Source organism: Corylus avellana, chromosome ca2 (genome assembly GCF_901000735.1).
Source record: "Corylus avellana chromosome ca2, CavTom2PMs-1.0".
Lineage (NCBI taxonomy): Eukaryota > Viridiplantae > Streptophyta > Magnoliopsida > Fagales > Betulaceae > Corylus > Corylus avellana.
Window position 1 is genome coordinate 23,823,324 of NC_081542.1, and position 15,443 is coordinate 23,838,766.

Here is a 15,443-nt window from a genome sequence, read left to right on the forward strand (position 1 = left end):
TTTTGTTACATTAATTACCTTCCTAGCTAGGAAATTAACTTGTTAATTAATATCATATTTGTCCAAACTTTTCTTCTTTTCGATGAAGCATTTCATTTTTTTTTTTTTTTTTTAATAAATGAACTCTCCATATTAGAAAGGAAGTCATATTGATTGGTGCTAAGTCCTATTGAACTCTCCATCTTGCTCTCTCTTAGATTTCAAATTCAAAACAAATATAAAAGATGGGAAAGAGTTATTTAAGGACTTAGCCCCTACTCAAGCATTCAAACCTCTCAAACTTTTCTTATCAAATTTATTAGCCAAAAGTTTAACTCCACATATGTGCATGCAGTGCTACCTAGAGAGATTTGTCAAAAGTTTGATTTTCAAAAAAGTAATCCAACCACCCTAGCAAAACCACATGCTTAGCCAACCAACCTAAAACCCAGCCTCTAAAAATTGGGTTGTAAGAATTCCTATAGCCCAGTTAGCTAGTCTCTAAAAAAGTTGTAAGTGTCCTTTTAGCGCCCGTGAGAAATATGTGTTTTTTTAATAGCATGTTCTTCTCTTGCTGTGAAAGCAACTCAAGTAGTCCACCAACAGCCAATGGGTTTGGGATTGGGAACCCCTTGACCAGATCTCAGAGCCAATCTTTTTCCCAAGGTTATAGATCCATTTTGCCGACTTCCCTTGCCTACATTGTTCCATTGGCTAGATATTGTTCACCTTAGAGACTTTATGCAGTTATGAGTACAACCGGGAGTGGAAGACACTTAGTCCTCCGGATTTTCAAGGGTTGTCAGCGGCGTACTGGATGTCGGGTGAAATGCGGTGCTCTTCTAGCCATTGGATCCTACCTTTGGCTGAGCAGTTTTTAGGGGCAGTCTGTTACACAAAAAAGACAACTCTTTCTATAAACCCCTGTACTGACGTCTCCAGACTCCCTAACAGGCAAACCTTTCTCTATTTTTATTTTTATTTTTTATAAAAAGAAACTAAAACAAAAACAAAAAATCTTCCCTAGTGATATTCTACCATGGAACATTCATCAAAGTTTTGATTTTAAAAACTTACCTAAAATCTCTCCTAAACCATGTACTACATTGATTATCACAAATTGAGTTTTCAAAATAACTTAAAATCCTTCGTACTCACATGCCACATTAATGTTAGGGAATGACACACCCTTGAATCAATGATTGTGCAAACTCCATAGAATAATAATGGAATGATAAATGTAAGAGATCAACACACAGTATTTACAGTGGGCTTACATCCACGAGACTAACTCCGAACAATTCACTATAAACAACTTATTACAATGGTATTTACTCAAGTTATGCAAAACTTGAGTTAATACAGCAGTAAAATAATACAGAGAGAAACAACCTCTGTTGAAATTAATATACACTCTCAGTGGTGTATTAAAATATTCTTTTCTTAACTCTCTCTCTGGAGTATAACTGAAGCTCTCCTCTCTTGGCTTCTCTTCTCGTGTGTTGTTGATCATCATCGATCATATTTGAGGCATAAGGCCCTTTGGCTATTTATAGCCAAAGTTAGAACCGTTTAGATGAATGAACTTGACATCCAAGTTAGAACCATCTAGATGATGGAGACAAATTGAGAACCTTGTAGATGGATGGAGAACCATCTAACTAAATCTTTGTAGAGACCTTCTAGATGGATGGAGCACCATCTAGATAAATCTTTGTAGAGAACCTTCAAGATGGATGAAGAACCATCTAGATAAATCTTTGTAGAGAACCTTCAAGATGGATAGAGAACAATCTAAATAAATCTTTGTAGGACTTGCTCCATTTTGTTTAATCAAAATCTTATCTTAAGTAGGGAAAAACCTTGTCGACAGCCAACAATTAATGGTTAACAAGATTTGAGTTTCAAATTTCTTAAAACTACTCCAAAAATTGCATAACTTGGGGACTTCACCCAAAAACCCTAATTTTCCTAGAAGTCTAGAACCTTCAATCCATTCAGCAATCCCTTGCTTTCTCTCAAAATTCCTTTCACCAAAACACCAAGGCACACGTGAGAGAGGAATGAAGGAAATCTAAATTCTCATCCAATTAAGTTTCAAAAACCGATTCTCTTTGCAAGTAAATGTTACCATGCTCTTTAAAATTTTGTTGTTCCGAATTGATCATGTTTTATTCATAACTTTTTCAAGCATTTTATCCAATGAGAATTTGATATTCTAATTGGATGAAATGAAAATGGTTTTGGTAAAAGAAGAGAGAATGAATTGTGAAAATGGTTCAGGGAATGTTCTCCCTCCAGCTTTTAGTTCTTAAACATCATAGTTCACAAAACAAAATATTTTATTTAGGATTCTTATTGATCTCATACGACTACCAAATAATATAAAAAGGAGAGTTTTCTCTCAAATTGAGTTGAAAAAAATTTCTTCAATCTAATTTATTAAAATGACATTTGTCTTTAGAGCACATAATTTTCACCTACTATACATGTGAGAGTCGCATATTCTAAGACAGACATGACAAATATCAGTTTAATAAACAAAATTGAAACAAAATTTCTGGAATCCAGTTTACAAGTGAATAGAATTTGGACAATTTATTTACTTGTTGACTTGATGTGTTTCATTTTATCCAAAGTTTAAGCATATAGGAAGAGATGAATTTAGCATTTTTATCAATACTTTAACAATTTCTCTCATTCTCAAACTCCATTTTTAACCGATGAAGCCTATCATGTAAAATATTTAACTAGTTTCAAACACTAAAAATACATAAATTTAATAATATAATAAATACTTTTTAACATATTATACAACCCATAGCAGAAAGATACCTTACACACACACACATATATATATATACTCACACAAAGTTACAAACAACATTTTCAGTTTCAATGGAAGCTAGCTAGCGCTAGCTAGCACGCCGGCACTCACGTGGGTGACCCTGAGGAAATCGCTTAAAATCAGTGCAATAGTTGTAAATCATGAAGTACTTTTGCACCCATCTGAGACGTCTTCGCCCATTTGCATCGAGCCCTTGAGTTTGCCAACCACCAGGAGTGGGGGAGCTCGTTGACGTTGAACCACAAGAAGATGAGCCTGTAGACCACACGCAGGCATTAGCATTGAAGTTACGATAGTAGGCAGTGAAAGGAGCCTTGGACCAATCCGTTTTCACAAGCCCACCCCTTGTTGCCCATTGGTCTGCATTCCAGAGGCTCGAGTAAAGCTTCATGGGCTGGCTCTTGGGGAAGGGAACCCCAATGGACTCTTCGTTGTGGAATACTCTTATGGGGGTGTTATCCACCAAGAAACTGCAGAGAGAGAGCGAGAGAGAAAATACCAAAAAATGTTATTTAAATTGATGGTGTACTAGAATATTCAAAATATTGGTTCAGAATCTTACGGCCGGGTGACGTCAAACCCTTTAATTATAATCGGATAAGATAATTTCATGCTGAGTTTGTGACAGGTCCCCGGATCGTGTCAAAAATTGTCAGCATTAATATAAAACTATATATAGATCAATTCTAGCTTAATTTATTTAATTAAACGAGTCAAATCACTTGATCCAAATTCACTGATTTCGTGTTCATGTTGAGTTCACGGGTCTGATGAGATGGATTACATGATGTGAGAAGTAAATATCTTAAATTCACTGTTAGAGAGAGAGAAATACTAAGTTACTGCAAAAATGCTTAACTTAATGGTGTACTAGAATATTCAAAATATTGGTTAATTAAGAATCTTAGGGCCGGGTGACGTCAAACCTTTTAACTCGTTAATTTTATATTGGGTTTGTGACGGGTCTATTGATCGTGTTAAAAATTGCCAACTAAACATTAAAATTGTCAATTATAAATGTCTTGTGTCAAAACATGAATATATATAAAAGATTATATAAATAAATTATAACCTGACTTGTTTAATTAAATAAGTTCCAAATTCACTAATTTTATATGGAGTTAATGTCGAATTTACGAATTGTGTTCAAAATTTGCATATCATCAAACTGAGATGCATGGATTACACGATGTGAGAAGTAAAGATCTTACATAATTAGCTGTGGATTCCATACAAAGGAATAGGTGTGGAAATCTTTTGTTGGGTCAAACCAGAGGTAGAATTGTTGCTCTCTCTCCCCTTTCCCTTGTGTATAGACGTTTGTGTGGACGATATAGGGCTGTCCACTCAAGTTCCCCAAGAACTCAAAATCAATCTCGTCATGATTAGTCCCCTCTGAGGATAGCTGCAGAAATTAAAGAACAAACTTGGAGCTAGCAAATTTTCTCTTGTTTCTCAATATATGTCAAAAATGGAGATAAGAGATTTACATAGTAAGCCGTGACGGTGCCAGCAGAGTTACCAGAGACGAGCTTCAGCTGCATGTCGATCCTTCCAAACAGATATTCTCTTTTGGATTGGAAACCAGAGCCAGATATTTGGTCAAGTGACAGTGTGAGAAGCTTCCCTTTATCTAGAATCTTCCCACGATGATCCCCCCACATTATGTCACAATCTCCATCAAAAGTGCCAGCAGAAGAAACCACAAAGGAGCTCACAAAGAGTGAAACCAAGAGCAACTCTGAAATCCTATGACAAATGTATACTGCCATCTCTAGAGATCGAGAGAATTAATTGGAATATGGTGAGATTGTGTATTTGTGTTGGGAGGAGGAATTTATAGGTAATGGAGAGAGAAAGAGAGGGTTGTGGTGAAGGGTGTAGGATGCTTGAAGAAGTAGTGTACATTTATCAATAAATATACAGAGGGAATGGAGCTGGCAATTGGGTGTCTTTAGCTAATTAGAAAGCTGTGAATGAGTTTGGAGTATATAGGGATAGAACATTTAAAAGGTCCGTAAAATTGCAGTTTTGACTTTAAAATCGTGTGTTTTTAAAATCAATAAATATACAAAGGAAACGGAGCTGGCAGTTGAGTGTTTTTAGCTAATAAGAAAGTTGTGAATGAGTTTATAGTATACGGTGCAGTTTTATCTTTAAAATCATGTATTTTTTATAAAAAAAATGTATCTCATTGCCGATTGAGATTTCTTAAAATTTGTTTTAAATTTGAGATCCTCAAATTAATAAATCTCAGCTGTTTATCTCATCTAAGCGACTAAGATAAGCCATATTTTAGAATTTAATGAGAAAACTACCCTTAAAGAATTTAATAAGCCATATTTTTTCATTAAATACTAAAGCATAACTTATTTTAGTAATTTAAATGAGAAAAATTGCTGAAATTAATGAATTTAAGAATCTCAAATTTAGAGAATCTCAATCCTCTCATTCCTTGTGATTTGAAATTCTGAGGGCCCACTGGCAGATTTGGCTTTGCCTTGGCAAACAGCCGAGGAAGGCTCAGAGCAATGTGCCTGAATATGATATAACCTTCCAATTTTGAAGCTTCGTGCGTGATTATATGTGATGAGATACAGAGAGGATAAATTATTTGACATCATGCAAGAGGACACGTGCAGGACCCTAAAGTAATGTGGCTGAAGAGGTTGTATGGAAATAAGAGTTGGAGCTGGCTAGCTATCACAGAAACGCGTGTATGTTGCATGGCCACATGACCTGGCGCCATCTTCTGCGCTACCTTTAATTGCTGTGTGATTATCTCCAGAATAAGCTATAATATTTTCAAGTATATAATATGACCTAAACTTGACACACAAATACAAATTAACTCCCCCAACTCCAAAGACCAACTACTATATATATATATATATATATATATAGTAGTTAATTAGTATTATATAATCAAATCACCCTATATACTATATATATATAAGATTATAAGTGCGTTTGGAATTACAGTTTCGCAAAAACAATCTGCGTTTTTAAAATATCGCAAAATATAAGGTGTTTGACATTGCGATTTAAAAAGTACTTAGTTTAAAATAATATTAAATATAAAATTGCTTAATTGAAGAAAAAAAAAAAAAAACGCGAATTTAAACTAAAATCACTATTTCGCATAATAAGTATTTGATGAAAAAACATTTTTGAACATGTTTTACCAAACGCCTTTGAGATTTCAAAAACGCAATTTTTAAAATCTCACTTATTGAAACTGCAATTCGAAACGAACCCTATATAAGTTACTTTAAGTTGATCGATTTAATTAAACGAGATTAAATCTCTCAACTTTAATGCTCTAATTTTATATTGGGTTAGCATGTCATGTCAAAAATTATCTATCATTATATCGTATGTTAGGTTTGAGTCGTGTCAAAATATAGATATAAGATCATATAGGTCAATCCTAACCGAACCTATTTAATTAAACGGGTCATACTCCTCAACCCTAACCTTTTAATTTCGTGTTGAATTTGTGTCGGGTTTCGTATATAAAAAATTGTTGGTGTAAGAAATTTCATTTAAAGTATGTCCCTTATGTAACATATATTATTGTAATTACAATATATATATATATAATTACGGTGTTCAGTAATTTATTCCAATTAAAGCTTATTGTGTGAAATCAAATATTCAGAATTAAATTGCTGATTTAATTATTGGGGAACAAGTATTTGATTTCAATCAAATATTCTGAATTAAATTGTTGATTTAATTCTTATGGAACAAGTATTTGATTTCATTACTGATTTTATTTTGTGGAATCAATTAGCTGTATTTATTTAATTTTTATTCATTGACGGGAGGAATAATTAAGATAACAGCTCTAATTGAGGGTCCCTGACCTACCTATAAATAAGGCCTGTGTATTGCATCAATTGGCATTCACTGGTAGGCATAGGTCAGAAGAACCTCTCAATATTTTTTTTTTTTTTTTTTTTTTATCCGGATGGGCCAATTTAAATGGATTGGGCTTTTGGGTCAGCCCACTTAATGACCCACGACACTGACCCGGTTCCTATATGGGTTTGAAAACCCTACCCGGCATCCTTAAGTCCCAACCCGGGAACCCTAGCCCTTGCGCCGCCGCCGCCGCTTCACCTTCACTATGTGCCGCTGCCTCCCCTTTAGCCTTCCTCATGCGTCGGCCACGCAAGGTCGCCGCTCAATAGCCAAATGGCCACGGTGATTGGCAAGGGGGCGGCGTTCCGTCCAGCACCACCGCCAAAAACAACGCTGCCGTCCCACACGTGCATCCGAACTGTGATGGGCTGCCGACTTCATGCGACAGTTAATCAGGACCGCTGCACAGCAGCCCCAGATGACATTGACTGGCGGGGATCAGTGACCCCGTCCAAACCCACAGGCAGCCCGTGCAGGGCTGCCGTTGCTTTGAGTCACAGGCGGCCCGATGCGAGCTGCCACTCACTTTATGCGGCCAACGCCGCTGCAGGTGGGTAAAAAACGGTCCTTTATGCGGCCAACGCCGCTGCAGTGGGGAGCCGGCGAGCTCCGGTTCCGCTGGGCAGTGGGCAGCCTTTCTGGCTTGCTTGTCTCTCGGTTCCCAAGTTGTTTTGTTCCAAGATTCACAGGAACAAGGAGGGCAATTTGGTCACGAAAGAAACAAATCAGTAAGTGGTCATGGCTTATTGGCTTTCATTCATTTTCGACAGAAACAAAACAAAACAATATAAATCCGTGGGTTTCATGCTTTATGCTCCTCACCATATATTTTGTTTCAATAATCAATGAACAAAATAAAATATTGTTGAAACAAAATTAAAATTTTATAGCAGGCATATCTCAAAAATTAAACTGAGCAAATATGGCCTAGAGGAGGCTCTGATACCACATGTAAGAAATAACATATATATTAAATGCTAATTAACAATAAAACTAGCAGCGGAAATAATTTAATATATATGTACCTCCGGCCATTGCTTTGCTCAAGTAGCTTGAAGAACAACTTCACAGCAACCAAGTTGGAAAAAACAAAAAAATAAAAAATAAAAAAAATAAAAAAAATAAAAAATAAATAAATTATTGAGAGGTTCTTCTGACCTATGCCTACCAGTGAGTGCCAATTGATGGAATACACAGGCCTTATTTATAGGTAGGTCAGGGACTCTCAATTAGAGCTGTTACCTTAATTATTCCTCCCATCAAGGAATAAAAATTAAATAAATACAGCTAATTGATTACACAAAATAAAATCAGTAATGAAATCAAATACTTGTTCCACAAGAATTAAATCAACAATTTCATTCAGAATATTTTATTGAAATCAAATACTTGTTCCCCAAGAATTAAATCAGCAATTTAATTCTGAATATTTGATTTCACACAATAAGCTTTAATTGGAATAAATTACTGAACACCGTAATTATATATATATTTTATAATTACAATAATATATGTGACATAAGGGACATACTTTAAATGGAATTTCTTACATTCTCCCACTTGGCTCTTATGACTCATAAATTCCTTATGGTGTTCAGTTCTATGATATGATCAATACTTTATTTATTTCAACCATTCATGGAATCTTCCCACTCATTCAAGGAATACTACACACGAATCATGGCGGTAAAGCTTTTATATGATAAGCCGTCCCTTCCATATATCACGATGTGTAATACCTTCCTAAATGAGTACTTTATGGATAATATACTTTATGAATGAACTTCCTATAAGTCATTCGGGTCCAATTTTAATTTTATCCCCACGGATAAGAATAATATAAGTGTGCACAAAAATCTTTATAACATAACATTTATGTCTATAGACTAATTAAAGAGAAACTAAGCACAAATGAATTAATGAATCTCATATATTTCACATGACTTTATACTTTCTTTACCGGTAAACCTTTAGTCATGGGATCCGCAATCATTAATTCAATACATATATGCTCAATAAACACTTATTGTCACTTAATGTTCTCTTTCATAGTGATACTTTATGTCGATATACATACTTCTGCTTCTACTCAGTTTATTCTTAGAAAAGATAACTATAGTAGAATTAACTCAGAAGATCTTTATGGGTCTAACTATAAAATCGACAATCTTGAAACCTTTAAAAAATGTCTCAACCATAATGCCTGTGTAATTAATTCACAACATGTAATGGCTTTTGCTTTCATGGTAGATGTAGCAACTGTAGTCTGCTTACTGCATCTTCAGTACATATATACTGAAGTTGATTCTCTACTATCTACACATTTAGCAAAAATCAAACATGAATAAACACCACCAAATGGTAAGTGTATCTTTAGGTTAAATTGTAGTTCTTGATTCATTGCATATTCCATAATACTATATTGACCCAATAGTCCAACTGCTATTTCAATGTCAGGTCTAATGTAGACCTGTGCATACATATGAAATATTTTTCATCTGCCTTACATTTTGGGACATTATCCTCTTTAATAATAGGTGCTACTGAAGATTCATAGTTCTTCATTCTGAATCTCTCCCAAAACTTTAGTAAGAGGAACTTTATGTAGCAAACCTAAATTAATGCTTACAAGCAAAATATTATCTATATACAGGATTAAAAGAAATGTAACTTTACTCCCACTGACCTTAAGGTATATTCAATGATTAACAAGGTTCTCAATAAACCCATGTGAGGTAATAACCTTGTAAAAATTTTGTATACCATGGATGAGAGACATATCTTAGTCCATTAATAGATTTCCTTAATTTGCAAGCTTTCTGACTGTTATTAATAAAACCCTTAAGTTGTCTTATGTACACCTCCTCCTTAAGATCCTCATTCAGGAAAATTGTTTTTCATATCCTTTTGATATAGCTCTAAACCAAAATGAGCTACTTATACTATGATAATCAATGCCTTCCTTTTGAGTAAGATCATTGGCTACAAATCTAGCTTTATATCGTTCAACATTACCCGGAAGCATCCTTTTAGGTTTTGTAAACCCATTTGCAGCCTTTGGCTACAACTTCCTTTGGTAAGTCAACAAGACTGCAGACTTGAATTTTAGCCAATGATTTCATCTCCTCCTTCATGGCATTGAAACACAATGTGAAGTTATCTCCACCCAAAAGGATGTGAAAACAATTTTTGGATCGTCCTTAGGTCTGACATAAAAATCAGACTCCTGGAAGTATACAACATAATCACTAGGATTGTTGGTCACCTTATTCTAGAGAATCTTTTTAATCCTACTTCCTTTGCATTTGGCAAAGTCTAAGTAGGTTCATTATGAACTTGTTCCTCATGAGTTGACTGTTCTGAAACCGATTGTGGTTCAAGATAATCAATTTGATTTTCTTTAAGCACAATCAAACAACCTTCATGTGAAGGAGCTTCAGTTAACTCTTGTGCTTCCTCTAATTCAATCCCTTGAGGATAAGCACTCCCACTAAGTTCAGCGTCCTCTAGAAATTTTGAATATCTAGACTCAACAATTCTAGGATTAAATGAAGAACAGTAAAGCTTAAACCCCTTGGAGTTTACTGTATAACCTATAAAATTTTGCTAGTTGTCCTTGAATCTAATTACCTTAGGTGTGGATTATAAATCCTCACTAGAGCAAGACAACCCCATATGTGTAAACAATTTGAACTTGGTTCCATTCATTCCTTAATTTATGTGTCTTATGGACAACCCTGAATGGAACCCAATTAAATGTATACACAGCGGTTTTCAAGGCTTCACTCCATTAAGAGAATAGAATATTAGTATTACCTTTTATGTACCTATCATAATACTATCTGCCTCTATCAGATCTTATGATCTTGACTTTGTTTTGTTTTGTTTCTCTACTTCTACCTTATAGGTACTGAAAGCATTTAATGCCCAAACCTTATGATTTAGAAGATAGAGATACATAAACCTTATATGGTTATTACCGAAAGAGATAAGATATCTCTAACCATTTAGGCAAGAAGTATGGAAAAGGTTACACTTGTACATGATCTCAAGAATTTCAAAAATCCATTTGTTGGCATCTTTAGTGGTATAGTTGGTCTGCTTTTCCTTAATGCAGTCCACATAAATACCAAAGATAGTAAATTTCAAGAATCATAAAAACTCTATTATTTATCGACCTTTTATTTTTTATAGAGATATATTCCAATCTCCAATGCCATAACATAGAGGATTTTATCATTCATAAGACTCTACTTTATGTCAACATTTATATGCAGGGATTAATTTTCCAAAAAAATTGGGATCTAGATTAATTTTAAATAAACCATTAATTTAATATTCCATCCAAAAATTTCAATAATGTTCAAACTTGATTTTAACAAACTAAAATAGAAATTAAATTTCTAAAAAATTTTGGAATATATAAAACATTATTAAGGTCAAAACTATAACTGAATTTTAAAATTAATCTATAGATCCCAACAATCTCCACTTGTAAACAAGTATTATTTAGAAAACCCTGCTTTATGTTGACAACGTGGACCACTAAACCAAATTCAATCCACACAGTATTTAGGAGAGTCAATAAAAAAGATTCATGACACAGTAGATATATGAGATTACCTTTATTTCAAGTCATTAATGATACTTTATGCAATCGTTCTTTATATGCCCATAATTTTCCTTAGTGTAAGAGAAACAAGTATCTTAATTGCCATAACACTTTATTGGCACCTTGTTCTCATTCATCAATTATTGGACATGATTGCCTATCAAGGTCTTTTCTGTAACATGAGTAACTTCTGAATTCTCATGTCTTAATCTCTCATCTTCTTAAACACATATGATCAGAAGTTTCTTTATTGATCAGTTATACTTATGTGTGCCACAAGATATTTGAAAAATACCATATTTAGATGAGAGAATTTAAAATAAAATTTACCACAATGACTCAAAAAATCTCAACCTTTAGGGACTTTATAATGAGCTGTTATGTCCTCATTTCCATAATGTGCTCGGGCACATTTTGAAACTGTAAAAAGTTTTACTTTAAAGCTTTTCTATTAGGGTGCAAGCCAAAGCCTTATTGGAACTCACTAAATGTTCCTCAATGACCTTTCTTTGGCCCTAAAACATTAAGGAATAAAGCCCTAATGCTTTCCTTGATATGAGATTTCATGAACGTTGAAACTTAAGCGATTTAAATCACTACAATCGTTCATGTTTAATAATCTCATGCGGCATACTTGATTTCGTCCACACGAAACGCCAATTTTATCTCCAAATACCCCAAAGTGAAAAGCACATTTTCTTTTCAGTCAAAAAAAATTGCCACTAGGAATTATTGGAACATAAAATACTAATAATTAAAGCAGTGAATACATCCAATGACCAAGAAAAATAATATACTTTAATGCTATAAAATTACCTTATTTAAATTAACCAATGTTAATTTAATAGTAAATTTCAACCTACCTGTGGGAAAAGGTGCATCATGCATGAAATTTACTCTTTATTAATAAGACTAATAAATTTAGCATTAATAAATAAAATTTTCCGTACCTGTGGGCCTAAGAGATTTTTTTTTTTTTAATGTTAAATTTACTATCTTATTCTAATTAACTCATAAAAATAAAAACATCCCTGTGGAGATTGACAAATTAAATTTATGAATTAATTACAACACGATGTTAATTTTCTTTATGAAGTTCATATATATAATCTTGATGCAATTATCATTATAAAATCGGGATGCTGTGGCTCTCCCAAAATTATTATGACAATTGCGACTTCATTAACATCGAATTTATTTAAATTAACCAATGCTAATTTAATAGTAAATTTCAACCTACCCTGTGGGCAAAGATTGCATCACGCATGAAATTCACTCTTTATTAATAAGACTAATAAATTTAACATTAATAAATAAAATTTTCCGTACCTGTGGGCCTAAGGGAAATTTTATTTTTAAAGTTAAATTTATTATCTTATTCTAATTAAGTCATAAAAATAATAACATCCCTGTGGGGATTAGTAATTAAATTTATGAATTAATTACAACAGGATGTTAATTTTCTTTATGAAGTTTACATATATGATCTTGATGCAATTATCATTATAAAATCAGGATGCTGTGGCTCTCCCAAAATTATTATGATAATCACGACTTCATTAACATCCAATAACTGTATAGATGCCAAAACTAAAGTTCCCAAGAATAAAAGACAAAACCAACATGTCAGTGGGTAAACAGTATTTTTCCAAAGTACAACCGGACAGTGTCCCAGGTAAGTGAGAGGGCGCACAACGGCACACTTAAGTCCCAAGACTTGCCTTGGCAGAGCTTTCCGATTGCAATTTTTGGATAGTACCATAAACATTCACCAACACATGAGGCTTAGTTAATTATTCTCAGGTCTAGGCATCAAACAATTTATATTTAAACAATTAAAAGAATAAATATATCCTTAAGTTCATGTATTAAAGAAACAATAATTTAATACTGAACAATTTAAATCATAAGATAATTAAAAATGTAACATTAAAGTATTATAAATTGAATAGCCTAATGGTCTTGAAGTGACCTTAAGCCCTTTATCCCTCAAGAACCCAAGTTCTCAATCCACATGGGCCTTTTTTTTTTTTTTTTTTTTTTTTTCAGTTTGGTTGCTGTGAAGTTGTTTTTCAAGCTACTTGAGCAAAGCAATGGCCGAAGGTACATATATATTAAATTATTTCCGCTGCTAGTTTTATTGTTAATTAGCATTTAATATATATGTTATTTCTTACGGTTGGCTCTAATTTTAGTGTAGGAGAAGATATACGAGGAGTATTACCGGGACAAAAGAAGGAAAGAAAAGTTAGCCTGCAACAATGGAGGAAGACGACATGTCTTTGTAATGGAAGCAATCTTGGCATATCTCAGAGGTAGTAGAATGAGCTGTGTGTATCATTTTGTGAAAGGTGTTATCAACAACATAATTGGTGTTTTAAGGCTGTATTTTCTTAGAGGAGACAGCTTGATTTAATTAGCTATAGAAAGAAGGAATCAAGATGACTTGAGAGTTGGACAAAGGGGTCGAAGTACGAGAACACACGTGAGCTGCTTTATTTCTTGAGAAAAATAAAGTGAGTGCTTTGCTTTGCAAGTTGCCTACTTTATCATCTCACGGAGTTCTATATATTTTATATATATGAGAAATAAAAAGTTTGTCATCCTAATTAACTTCAATTTTTTGTTCTACAGGTGTTGAATATATATATATATATATATATATATATATATATATAGAGAGAGAGAGAGAGAGAGAGAGAGAGAGAGAGAGTATCTGACAGGATATATGAAGCTTTGCCTCGATCTGGTTGAGCAGAAGCTGTGTCACTCATAAAATATTTTGTGATTTTTTTTTTTCAATTGAAAAGTGAAAAGAAAAAAAAAAATTGATTTTTTGAATAACCTATTCCATTCTTCAAGGAAAATTAAAGTTACTCATATCAAAAGCTATTCCTTTCCTTTTTTCCAAGAGGAATATATAGGGAATATTTATTCCTTTTAATGGTATAGAATCAAATAGAACGAATAGTTATTCACATGAAATAGCCATTTCATTTCAAGAGTTTAGTACTTCACATGTCAAATGGGCCCTAATTAGGTCACACTGAATATGCATAATAGACCATGCATTAAAATAGAATGACTATTTATTTGGGAGTATACCATTCTTAAGAATAGCTAATTTCTTACGAAGAAGAATACATATTTCTCCTTAAAAAAAAAAAAAAAATCAATTCTTTGAGGAATTGAATGAGTTTTTCAAAAAATTCATTAGTTCTTTTTCTTAATTTTTCTGTAAACCTAAATATTGAAAAAGAAAATCACAAACATATTTGTGGAATATAAAACACCATAACATCCGTTAAAATACATCCAAGAATCCCATCAACTCCAAAAAAATTTCTTCATTTCTTTGAATATACGAAATCCACAACCCAAACAAAAGAGCTACCTGCGGCCAATCTGACCCTTCACCTCAATCGGTTAGCTTCCAAAATCAGCACAAAAAACACCATCACATCACATGCAACCCAAGTTTCCACAATAAAAAACCCAGCAAACTATCCTACAAAAAGCTTCACATAATTGGCCCTTTACCAATTCATATAACTCATATTACATCAACTATATATCAAGATTCCATAACACCCAATATGTATTTTTTTTTTTAATGGAATAATCATCCCGCGTACCAAATGGGAAACATGACTCTTTTATAAACACTGCAAGATAGGCGGCTAACGTTTTAGTATTAGGGTTTACTTTGCAACAATTTTTTTTTTTTTTTGGATGAATAAAAATTTTCATTAACTCCCAAACACACCAGCAAGAAAGCTGGATCTCAGTTTTTTACAATACTTTGCAACCATTTTCATTAAATAAAGATGCCAAAAAACTAATTTAATTAGGGGGCCGGCCTTTATTCATTTAACTAAGTTTGGCATAGGCATCAGTAATGGGCTTGCACACTCTAAGCCCATCAACTTGGCCTTTGCCTCAAGCAATTAACTTTGAGATGCTACAAAGAAATAGCACAAAAATACAAAGGATTGAAAGTTCCTAAAATATTTAAATCATTGATGGTACAATTCAGCTAAAATAACAAGCTAGGAAAAATATAAAAAAGTGTCACAA

The 15,443-nt window shown here is 33.4% G+C and overlaps 1 protein-coding gene across 1 annotated transcript; it reads right to left on the minus strand.

Moving 5' to 3' along the window:
- Positions 1–2,894: 2,894 nt before the first annotated feature.
- LOC132170781 (xyloglucan endotransglucosylase protein 1-like) lies at positions 2,895–4,808 on the minus strand. Its single transcript, XM_059581885.1, has 3 exons — positions 4,318–4,808; positions 4,039–4,232; positions 2,895–3,297 (listed from the first exon to the last, which is right to left on the minus strand). The coding sequence occupies exons 1-3, from the start codon at positions 4,597–4,599 to the stop codon at positions 2,895–2,897; spliced, it is 879 nt and encodes a 292-aa protein (XP_059437868.1). The 5' UTR covers positions 4,600–4,808.
- Positions 4,809–15,443: the final 10,635 nt, after the last annotated feature.

Excerpts from the sequence above, each read along its gene's own strand:
- LOC132170781 (XM_059581885.1), bottom strand. The coding sequence starts at position 4,599 with ATGGCAGTATACATTTGTCATAGGATTTCAGAGTTGCTCTTGGTTTCA. Across the intron at positions 4,233-4,317 it reads GCACCGTCACGGCTTACTAT|CTATCCTCAGAGGGGACTAA; the intron begins GTAAATCTCTTA and ends TAATTTCTGCAG. Across the intron at positions 3,298-4,038 it reads TGGAATCCACAGCTAATTAT|TTTCTTGGTGGATAACACCC; the intron begins GTAAGATCTTTA and ends CTCTCTCTGCAG.